The sequence below is a fragment of the Drosophila arizonae genome, chromosome 3 (assembly GCF_054131065.1).
Source record: "Drosophila arizonae isolate 15081-1271.41 chromosome 3, UAZ_ARI_1.0, whole genome shotgun sequence".
Lineage (NCBI taxonomy): Eukaryota > Metazoa > Arthropoda > Insecta > Diptera > Drosophilidae > Drosophila > Drosophila arizonae.
In genome coordinates this window covers 3,804,908-3,816,436 of record NC_142923.1, presented here as the reverse complement: position 1 = coordinate 3,816,436, position 11,529 = coordinate 3,804,908, and the positions used below count along the sequence as shown (strand labels likewise).

Genomic DNA, 11,529 nt, shown 5'->3' with positions numbered 1-11,529 from the left:
CAACAACAACAACAACAACAACAACAGCAGAGCAGCAGCAACACGAGAAGTCTAAATAAATTAAATTTTGAGGAACTCTTTGCATACAAAATAGACACAGACAAATGCAAGTGAGAGAAGTTGTCAATGACTGCCTAATGCTCGCTTGGGTAAGATTAATATATAAATTTACATTTATCTCAGGACTAGGCTAAGAGTAACTGAATTAAAGTTTAAAGTTTAGAATTTCTCAGCCTAAAACATATTCGAGATGTCTATCTCTCTCTATCTATAGAGTCCCGATAACTCGAAATGACAAGGCTCAGTTTATTGTATTTACACAGAAATTCAAATGATCGAGAATCATCGAGAACGAATTTGTTTCCAGGGGTGAGAACTTCTTCCGATTTATTATAGAGACTCGACTCGATATTTGATTATTTTATATATAAATCTCATATTAGTAGTTATCTATACAAAAGTTTTACAAAACTAATATACCCCCTTCACTTGCTGGGCGTATTAGCATTCACGCCCCCAGGCAGCGCTTTGGCCTGCAACCGATACAGGGAGGGCGCCAAACACATTGACAGCCCAAAAATTCGGTCCGTACCCTCGCCTGCTCGCCTCGTTCGTCTCTTTCTAGCACTCCAGGCATCTTCTTAGTCTTCAGTCTGGCGCAACATTGTAACAATTCGTTGCGATTTTCCACTTGTTTTGAAAGCGAGAGACCTCAACTCAGCTCAGCAGCAGCATCAGCATCAGCTATTGCTACTGCTACTGCCTTTGCTATTGCTACATAGGCAGTCGAAGGGTTTGCATCGTGGCAGATTCGAAATCTCGGCATCGACAGCGGGCAAATGTGTGAATTGAATTTTCAAACAATTTCTGTTGCAGTTCGCTTTTCCTTTTGCCTTTCCTTCTATGGCCAGGCACACGCTGCCCCTGTGACCCTGAGTCACCCTGTTGCCAGTGAATAAGCGCTGTGCACAGTGCTCTGTCATGCCCTAATAAGGCGGTAAAGGTTCTTTAGGTAGGTAGGTTGCTTTGTCGAGTTTTTAAGGTTTTAGGTTTCAGGCAGTGCCTGATAGCCATGTTTTACAGTAGTATGAGTTTAAATGGTATATTATTTATACTTGAACAAATTTTGAGTTTTAGTTAATGAATAAAGTATTCCTCTGGTTTAAGTTCATTTAGAGAGGACTAAGTTTTGTGGAAAGAGTTAATTTATATTATAAAAATCTGTAATAATCTTTAGTTAGGCTGTAAAATATAATTATAATATATTTATGATTATAGTAGAGTTCTATGTATCAAGTCATACCAAAATATCTATCTAATATTCTGAAAAAAAAAAAATTCTTGTTTATTTCTGAAAACTATTTCTATTTTTAAAACTAAAAAAAAATATTTTTAAACATATTTTTTATTATATATAAATATATATATATTTTTTTATTTTGTTGTATAAGACTAACCAAACCATGATGTAATATTACAAAAGTTGATTTTATTTTAGTATAATTGCATTCAATTCAAAATTTAACTTTATACAAATAAATTAGTTGTCTTAAATAATTTGAAGAACTTTATTTTATTGAAGATGAACAATTTTTATTTGAATTTTTAATGAATTGTCCATATGATATCAATTCCATCTTTAAACTTATGTATACTAAAGGTTTTATAAATTTCTATTATTTCAAGTAAAGCTCCTTTTATGTACTTATTAGACTTTCTCATTTGACTCATTTATGACAGGTGAAGGGCATTTCAAATTCGTCGAACAATTTTCGCTTATTCCTTTGTTATTCCGTTTCGATTTGGGTTCTGCTCTGGACTCGAAACGTGCATGATTTGAGATTTGATTTGCTGTGCGGCTGTGGCAAACGCGCTTTTGGCTACATTACAACCATGACGGCTCTTCCTACTCTGACTCCGACTCCGACTCCGACTCCATCGACTGCTGCTTGTGATCCTTAACCAACTGGCTTTAGCTCTGTTTGTCCTGTCGCATCCTGTCCGATTCGTTTGTGTTTGTGGCGGCATTTTAAACATTTCGCTCACGTTTCGGATGTTTATGCCATTAGCGTTTAAGTTCCCATACAAAATGCGAAACGGTTTGCGATTTTCCTTTTGTTCAGATCCGTTGGCTGGGCAGCAGCAGCGGCAGGGAGCTAACTTGACGTGGGGCGTGGCACATTGTTATTTGTAATCGATGCTATTGCGACTTGTTGTAAATTTGTATAGAGTTTAAAGAAAAGGAATATGAAATGGCAAAATTTGATGGGGTCGTTATATATTTTATTTATTATTATTATTTATTATTATTATATATTCTATATAGGAATTTTATTATTTATGACAAATGAACTATAAAAGTTGCGGCAGAGAAAAATAATCGGAAATGCTTTTAGAAATTTTTTTATATGAGTTTACAGCTTTATTTATTTCTGTATCAATTTGCATTTTATTAGAATGCTTGAAGATGATGTTGTTTTATGTATTATTATATACAGATTTCTGTTTTTTTTTTTTTTTTTTTTTTAATAATATTTTATATTGTCTATATTATGATTATACTATATATATTATTATGAAAGTTCACCTCGAAGAAATGTTAATCTTATGCAAGTCCATTCGGTGCAGGGTATTGCTTATTAGAGCATTCCCGACTTTACTTTGTTTAGGGGAATACCACTAATATACATAAATTAAAGATTTTATTCACTCTATTCTAAATGCACATTGAAATTAATTTACCATCTTTTTTAAGCAGCCTGATTAGTAAACTTGTACACAATATTTACTTATTCAATGTGGGGGAATACCTCTAATATACACAATTCAAAGATGTTGCGTATTGAAACTGATTTACCAATTCCTCATAAGCAAGCAGCCTCATAAGTAAAACTTTTACACAATATTTACTTATTTATTTTGAGGGAATACCACTAATATAAACAAACTAAAGATTTTTCGCCCTCTATTCTAAACTCAAATCGAAACAGATTTACCAATTGCCCATAAGCCTGATTAGCAAAACTTTTGCACAACATTTACTTATTTATTTTGAGGGAATACCACTAATACACACAAATCAAAGACTTCCACATCATTGGCAACAGGGACAGCAATTGGTGTTGCAGGCGCTGAGGCTCAGATCCATTCGATCAGTGTCCTCCGGCATGCCCCACCCATTGCTAGTCGCCGTCGCATTTGATGTGAACTCCTTATCGATGCCATCCTGTAGCAGGTGCGCCGTCACAGTTCGAATCGGCGTATTTGCATTGTCCAACTCCAGCTCGCACACGCAGTTGGCATGCAGATTGAAGACGGGCTGCACCCATTGGCCTTTGGACTTGGCCTGGCTCTTACGGCAGCCTCGTTGCTTTGTGCGTTTCTTTTTCTTGTTGCGCCGCTTTGGATTATCGTGAATCTTGTGCGTGGGCTTCGCGGGTCCTGTGATGGCCGCCTGGATCTCCGACTCGTACAGTCGCTGGTGTCGCTCGGCTGTGCTCGTGCGCCTCGACATCGAGCAGTAGCGACTGTTGATGTGGTCTATGGTCTGCAGTGTCTCCTCGAAGGCCACCTCCAGCTGCTCCACGGTCTGCAGCGTCTCCCACAACAATGTGTTCTTCATCATTTTTCTACTGAAAATTTGACGTGTTTGAAATTGTTTTTTGATAATTAATGCTTGGATTTCATAAAATGCTTGAATTTATGATATACTCGGCAGAATAATATAATATTTACTGAATAAATAAATAATATTAATTATACGATATTTACCTCCATTCGTCTATATATCTTATTATATTTTATTTTACTCTTAGCCAAGTTGTAACACTCTGTTGCCAAGTAATAAACATATTTATTTATAAATCTTATGCAAATCCTGCTTATGGCTTTTTTGTGTCATGTGTTTGAGCATGTCCATAAAACTGACTTACGGCCTGTCAAATGTGTGGAGTATATGAATATATAAAAAGATGTTGATAAATTTCCAAAAAGCCAAAGGCCACAAATTTATTGCTGAAATGTGAAAAATGTGCACAAATTAGGGGCTGTCATTGCTCGCATATCTGCGCATTATTAACAGCTCCGCCCACAGCCCGCACCCAGAAGAAGGAAAAATAATATAAAGATGGGAAAACTAAGCCCAGACTCATACACAAACGAACTGTCTATACATCATGGCCCAGGCACACACGTCTAGTCAGGGCTGGGGAAGCTTCGGGTTGGTCGTAATAGGCAAATATCTTTTCATAATGCGCGCGGAGCTCTGCCAGCAGCTGAGAGAGTAGTTTCCATTTCCGCAACGCGAGCGAACATGCAAAACAACATGAGCGCAGGGAAATTTGAGGAAGCAGCCGAGGCAGCAGAGAAAACAAATAAGAGTGCTTAAAATGCACGGTGATCGACGTGCAGATGCCCTATAAGTTGAGGAATTTAATGCATTGCAGTTAACTGTGCAAGAAGTAAAGCTTAGATCTACGAGATACCCTGGAAACAGCAGAGATGTTCAACAAAACTCTGGGAACTAGCGAAATTTTTCTCATATTATAATAAAACTAGATTTTTAATTTGAGAGAATGAGAGAGAAATATAAATAAGTATATTGTAAAGACGATTCTAATGGTAATTTATTGTGATTTAGCCAATATAAATAAGCTGGGGAAAATTACTGACATACAAATTTTTCATATATCTATTTTTGGACCATTTTCTAAAAGAAAGTTTATTAGATATGGAAAAATATATCAAAGTTACTGAAAGCCAATATATTGATAAAACTTTTAGAGTTTATTAGCTTCCGCTTAAGGTTTCTACACAAATATATATAGAGAACTACAATATCTCCTAATGATATAATAATTCCACTAAAAAAATCATTTCGCCTTCAGTTACATCATCTACCCTTACCTAATCAGAAACACAACCCTATTACATACGCTCCTTTAAAAACGAACTCACCTCGCTCATCCACTTTAAGTGTTTGCTGCGTATTAAAATTGGATTATATTAATTTGAATTAATAACATATTTTCCGGCAGACTTTTCCTCTGGAATGTTGTTATGCTATGCGGCGCAGCTAGATATGGGGCGGAAAAACCCTCACAATTTTCTTGTTATAATTTTCTTGTCTATGCGCAACGAGGCGCGCTCTGATTTATAATATGCGTAGGTTGAAGGACTGCTATAACAACCAACCAACCAACCTACCTATCTACGTCCTCTTCATTTGTCTGCATAGCTATGCTTGTTGTTGTTGCTGTTGTTGTTGTAGCTGCGAGGTATTCTCTCATTAATGTGCTCTTAATATAAAGTTAATTTGCATCGGCATTTAACGCACAGAGTTCAGTTCGACTGTAGTTTTCGGTTATTAAATGACGTACAGTGGTGAGTGGCTAAAGAACACAGTTTTCTAGTCTTAAATATATAGCAAACAAAATAAAATGTAGCGAACAAAAATATTTTTTCTAATAACATTTCTAATATTATTATGAGTAAGCAAAAAAAAAAAAAAAAAAAAAAAAAAAAAAAAAAAAGTTAGAAGCTCATTACTCTGTATTAGACAGAAAAAAATGAGAAAAAATTTATTGTTGTGATAAAGATAAATATTTGTTTTTTAGGAAAATCTTTTTGTTCAAGATTTTTTTTTGATTATAATTAAAACAAACTTTTATTGCCTCAGTTTCTGTTGTACAAAATTAGTAAATATAAATAAATAACTATAATATAAATAAATAATTAAAAACAAAAATTAAACAAGTAAGAAGGCTCCAGTCGAGACTGCTCGACTAGGAGATACCCTGAACCCTCCAAACTGATATTCTAATCATTCTGGACTTCTATTATGCACACATACATACACATGCACGTATAAGCACGCGCTCTGCAAACTGCGCAGCTAGCAGCGGCTGCGCTTGGGCTGCACTGCAGTGTGAGAATTTATTTGTTGAATAATTTCTTTTGTAGACATACGATCCTAATAAAACTTTTAGAGCGTAATCATGTAGCTAAAATGTGTGTCCATTCCAAAGCACAAGTCTCTAGTACTTGAAATGCGTTTTTTACAAATTTGGGGCGAAGGGGGCGTGGTATCCAAAATCTGTAAATTACAAAATCTTTGTATCTACTAACTTTATATACAACGCAAATTTGAAGTCTCCAGGTCTAAAAATGTTCAAATTAAGCTGAAAAAACAATGTCGATTTTTCGATTATTCTCGATAAAAAAGTTATCGGACGAGTTATCGAAAAAATAAAGCAAACTTGTACTGCCTATGGTATACACGAGTATGCATGCCAAATTTCAGCTCTCTAGCTCTTATATCTTCTGAGATCCTTTTGCTCATACGGACGGACGGACGGACGGACAGACGGACAGGGCTATATCGACTCAGCTCGTCGTGCTGATCAAGAATATATATACTTTATGGGGTCTGCGATGATTCCTTCTGCCTGTTACATACTTTTCACAAAACCATTATACCCTGATTTCCCATTTTCAATGGGTTCAGGGTATAAAAATTAATAAGTATCTAAAAATCAGTTTTAAGATAAAATTTTAAATACTTATTATATTAAAAGAAATTTATACCAGTAAACATTAAAATATTTTAACTAAAAAAATAAAAAATTTAATTTTATAGATGGGATCCAGAGAGGAAAATAATTAGTATAAAAAAAAAGAAACAAATTTCAAAGATCAATGTCTCCTAAAAGTTTTATGATTTAAGCTGAAGATAGCTATAATTTAATTCATCAACCAAACTCATATCACCTACTACATATTCCAATTAGATTTCACTTTAATGAATGCTCACAGTTTATGGAATTTAAAATCTGATTGGCATTTGAGTCCAGCTGCGAGTTTCGAGTGCTTAAAGTGCATTGAGATTGAACCTATATGAATGTGGAAAGAGAAATGCGCAGCATCAGTTTCATCCACATGCCAACCCTTGCCCACTTCCTCAGCTCGACTAAACCCAATACCTTGCATGCCCCACCCCTCATTTTTGCCCCTTTTCCATCGATCCTTTCTATTTTTTTTTTTGGTCAGTTAACAGTGCAGCGCAGCGGCAATTTATTGACTGTATTGAGACGGGCTACGTGCCGCACATAAACCGCACTTATCTGGCTGACTGACTAACTGACTGAATGCCTCGCTGCCAGCTGCTTGGCCGGCACTCGCTCTGCTTTGCTGCGTCCTTCCAGCCACTTCCAGCCACTTCCTGCCATTGAAAGGCGATAGCAGCCAAGTCGAAGAAAAATTGCATGCGGTTTCGAGAGCAGCAGCTAAATTAATGTGTCTGTCCATGTGCGGTGCACAGCGAACTGTCTCCCCTTTACCCTCATGCCCACGTCTATGCCACTTGCCAGGGCTTCCTGCTGCTGCTCCTCATCCCCACTCGCTCTCCTCCTCTCAGCCTCAACTCTTAAGCAAATACTCGCAAACGTGCCCGTGGCATGCATATCAAAATGATGTATGCGTGTTAGATATGTTATAAATTTTATTCTAGCTTCAACTTCTACTTATCTGCTTACTCTTTTCTCCATTTACACACACGCACGCATACAGATGCACAGCTACAGCCACAGCTGCAATCAGTTATTAAACGCTTGACTGATTGACCGGCAATGGCATTTGATTCTGATTAGAAATGAACAGCCACAAATACCAACTAGAAGACAGATAGAATGGAAGATAAACAGACAGAGCAGGAGAGGGAATAAGCAAGAGATTAAGTGAAGGAGGGCTAGTGGGAGAGAGAGAGAGAAAGAGAGCTGTATTGATAGCTGTAGTTGGGGAAATAAGAGTCTAAATAGAGTTTGGAACTCAATTATTGACTAGACAAATATCACTATTTAAATAAGAAAGTAATGAAAGAGGGAGAGTTAAAGAAAGAGTAAGGGAGAGAGAGAGAGAGCTGTATATATTAATAGCTGTAGTTGGAAAATAAGATTATTAATGCAGTTCGGTACTCAATTATTGACTAGAAAGTAAAGAAAGAGGGAGAAAGAGAGATATATATATGTATACATAAGGAACGGGAGAGAGAGAGAGAGAGAGAGAGAGAGAGAGGGAGAGTGAGAGAAAGAGAGATTTCTTTAGTAGCATTTAAACAAGAAAGGCAACCAAACGAGTGGGATATATATTCCTATATAAGTAAATCCAGTTAATCTATGAAACTAATTTACTGACTTCATTATTCAATTAAGCAACAAAGTTAAGTAACCATCCATTCCTATCGAGAGCACTTATATTTTAGGTGCTTCTCCTGCAGCTTAAGCAAAAATCACTTGTCCTTCAATTTGACTAGAATGTCAGTAATTTTTAGAGAACGTTACTCAACACTGCCGCGCGAAGGGTGCTCGGCGCGCAGCTACTTAGCATAACTGCTGCATATTTGAGAATGCAGCTGAGACCCGGCTGCCGAGGGCCAGATAATTGTGAATCCCCAACACGAGCTGCGCTTCAAATGAAGTGAAAGTCGCACTTTTATTTGTATTAAATATTTACGACAAAGCATCAGCAGGAAAAGCAATTTCCAAAATGTGGCTCACTGCAAAGTGAAATTCAAGTCCAAGGGGCGCGTCTTGGCCGCGCTGCCGGCACGGGGTAAGTGCGGCACTCGAAAGTGCTTTTCGCTGCTTCACTCCAGCTGCACTCGGTAGGGAGTGCGGGAGTGCGGGAGGTTGGGAGTGTGAGCGAGTGCGAGTGAGTGCGAGTGAGTGCGAGAGTGCTGGAGCTGGGGAGTGTGGGCGGCGGTCATTAGATCTGTTAAAAGCGTCGCGTGCGCTGCGATTCGAGTCGCTTGAGTATCTCCTCGAGGCGTCGTCTCTCCTTCACTGTCAGAACCTTTTCCAGTGTTTCCAGCGTTGAGTTGATTTCCCGTTTCGAGTGCAACGGCAGCCACAGCGTTGTGATCGAAAATGTTCTGCAAGGCAAGAAGTTTACGTTAGTAGTTAACTGACAGCTAAGTGCATAGAAAATGCTTGAGCAAGAGTTACATGTATTAGTTTATATGTGTCGAATATCGATAAATGTCAGGCAATTAACCGTCAGTTGAAGTGTAGAAAGCTCTTGTTATAACTAACTACTGCTAACTTCTAGTAAAAAGAAAATATCTGATAATATCTGATAATTGAGCTTGTCGATCAAATTCAACAGCCAGTTAAATATATAAAATTTGTATATATGTATGTACATATATGTATATCTATCTGATAAGAAAGAAAATTAAATATTCTGCTCTATTGTAATAGCTTAACTTACAGTTAAGTTAACTGCCAGTTAAATATATACAGGTAAAAAAGTATTCCAAAATTAGAATAATATATGCTTAAAAAGCTGGCCTTCAAAAAATTAACAATCAGTTAAATATATTTTGAAAAATTAAATGAAATGAAAAAAAATAATGCTGTCAAAGTTTGACAAGCAGTGTATCCACATGTTAAATATCAAAGACAGGAGGCGAATACACACATAAGGTTGCTGTACTCTTCTAAAATAAATTCTTATAAGCTGGTATTGCCTTCAATAATTAACCGCCTGTCAAATGCATTTTCTGCAGTAGAAGCTCCTGCTGTCCAGCTCTGACTGAGCAGTTCATCTAAATGTTAAAAGCCTGACATGTAGTTTAACTTGTATTACTATCTATTTCTCTTTCGTGTTTTGTCAGTTAGCTGAGCTGAGATGAGCTTATTGCAATTAAACCTCTTGTCAAGTGGAACTGTCAAAGCGAATTGTGAATTGTAAATTGTAGATGGCAAATTGGAGTTGGCTAATTGAATTCTCAGAATTTGTTTCGCTCACCTGTGCACGCGCATTGCGTCGATGGCGCAACGTTGCATCTGCTCGTGCATTCCCATTTCCCAGCGGAAACGCTCGTTATATCTACGAAACGCGGCTACATAGCGTCTGTGGCATATGTCAGCGCTTTAACAGTGGGCGAGGTCGAGGGCGAAGGCGTGGGTGAGAAAATTGTAAAATGTATTAAATCAACAGGAAATTGCAATTTTCACACAATTTGATTCGATCTTACGTACTAGGTGGGCTCCTTTTCGCTCGGCTGAGGCCTCTGGCCGAAGCCCACGCGCCTGGCTAGAAGCACACGATACCATTGCTTCTGCAATGTATTCATTGGGCGCTTGAAGGGATTGGCAACGGCATTGGCATAGGCGTGGGCATGGGTCTGAGTTGGAGTTGGAGTTTGAGTTTGGGCCAGACTCTGGATTGGGGCTTTGTTGGTCTCCGGCTGGCGTTTGGCTTTCAGCTTTTCCATTTCGCTTTGCTTTGCCGTTTTACAAGTTTTCCGTATTAAGTTAGAGATTGCTTCCTTACCGTTGGGCATTCGCCAATGCACTGTGGAAATGTTGTTGTTGTTGTTCCACAATTGTTGTTCCCAGCCGTTGTTGTTGTTGGTGTTGCTATTGGCGCCGTGTTGTCAGGCAGCTCCATGACGAGTTTATCGAACCAACATGGCAAATGGGTTACGCGGCATTGGCTATTGGAGGTAGATATAGAAAGGGAGAGAGAGAGTGAGCGAGAGAGAGAGAGAGGGAGAACGGCAACTGTTGCATATGCGAATGCATTTTGTGTGTTTCAGCTGAATGTGGCATATCGTTCGCTTGTCTGCCGGATGAGAGATTGATGTTCTATAAATGAATAAACGAAATGCTTTCGTACACTGATTGAGTGGGGTTAACAAGGCAACAGCAAGCCCGTGCAGGTTGGCTTGGGCTAAGTTCTTCTTCTTCTTTTTTGTAAAATAAAATAGATTGTGTTTACGTTTCTATTATCTAAGATGGGGTTTGAGCTTAGAGCGGAATGCAGATTTTTAGGCAGTTGGATCAATGAAGAACAGTCATATTTATAAGTGCTATATGGAGCTGTATTAGAGCTTTGAGAGAGCTTCAAGAGCGCTTTAAAAAAAAAATTAATGAATTAGTCATTTTTACTTTGATAATATTTATTGAAATATGAAAGGAGTCTAAAGAGAGCTTTATAGAGAAATTGAATGGAATTTTATTTGGGATTTGAGAGTTTGGTGTAAGAGTTTTGAAGTTGAAGTAAGCTTTAAGAGTTTTGTGGGAACTATGTAAAAGCTTTATTAGCTCCATAATGGCTCTTTAGATAAGCTTTAGAGTATGGCAACTGAGTAACTTAAGTTATAATAAAAAGTATTCAGACTTCCCCACCTATCCCTACCATGCATGGCCCTGTTAATCAGCTTTTCTTACCTCTTCCACTACCTCTTCTAAATCCTCAACTATACCCAAAATGTTTTCTACAGGGCCTGTTTTCTGCTGATCTCATCATGAACTCGTCTGCCTAATATTGTCAACAAATGTTGCCTCTTCTAGGCGCTCGGCTCAATAAATATCAACATATGTGCTGCCTTTCTGATGCTATTACAGGGTATCCTTCACCCTACTTAATCAGCTAAATAAACACATTTTTCAGCACCGCCCCCGCTCTAAGCTGGCTTAATAACTTCTGGCCTCAGCCGACTGGCATCTAATCACTTTCATATTTCAT

The 11,529-nt window shown here is 37.8% G+C and overlaps 2 protein-coding genes across 2 annotated transcripts; both read right to left on the bottom strand.

The window, feature by feature from the left end:
• Nucleotides 1–3,025: 3,025 nt before the first annotated feature.
• LOC108611524 (uncharacterized) lies at nucleotides 3,026–3,739 on the bottom strand. The gene has a single exon (XM_018004219.2). It carries the CDS (start codon nucleotides 3,623–3,625, stop codon nucleotides 3,095–3,097), a length of 531 nt encoding a protein of 176 aa, XP_017859708.1. The 5' UTR covers nucleotides 3,626–3,739; the 3' UTR covers nucleotides 3,026–3,094.
• Nucleotides 3,740–5,612: 1,873 nt separating this feature from the next.
• On the bottom strand, nucleotides 5,613–10,367 carry LOC108609457 (uncharacterized). Its single transcript, XM_018001177.2, has 3 exons — nucleotides 10,038–10,367; nucleotides 9,805–9,927; nucleotides 5,613–8,926 (listed from the first exon to the last, which is right to left on the bottom strand). The coding sequence occupies exons 1-3, from the start codon at nucleotides 10,340–10,342 to the stop codon at nucleotides 8,770–8,772; spliced, it is 585 nt and encodes a 194-aa protein (XP_017856666.2). The 5' UTR covers nucleotides 10,343–10,367; the 3' UTR covers nucleotides 5,613–8,769.
• Between the last annotated feature and the right edge of the window lie 1,162 nt (nucleotides 10,368–11,529).

What these genes read in the sequence shown, in the direction of transcription:
- LOC108609457 (XM_018001177.2), bottom strand. Translation starts at nt 10,342, where the DNA reads ATGCCCAACGGTAAGGAAGCAATCTCTAACTTAATACGGAAAACTTGT. An exon ending in AGCGAAAAGGAGCCCACCTA is followed by an intron (nt 9,928 to 10,037) that starts GTACGTAAGATC and finishes CCACTGTTAAAG; the next exon opens with CGCTGACATATGCCACAGAC. An exon ending in GACGCAATGCGCGTGCACAG is followed by an intron (nt 8,927 to 9,804) that starts GTGAGCGAAACA and finishes CTTGCCTTGCAG; the next exon opens with AACATTTTCGATCACAACGC.
- LOC108611524 (XM_018004219.2), bottom strand. Translation starts at nt 3,625, where the DNA reads ATGATGAAGAACACATTGTTGTGGGAGACGCTGCAGACCGTGGAGCAG.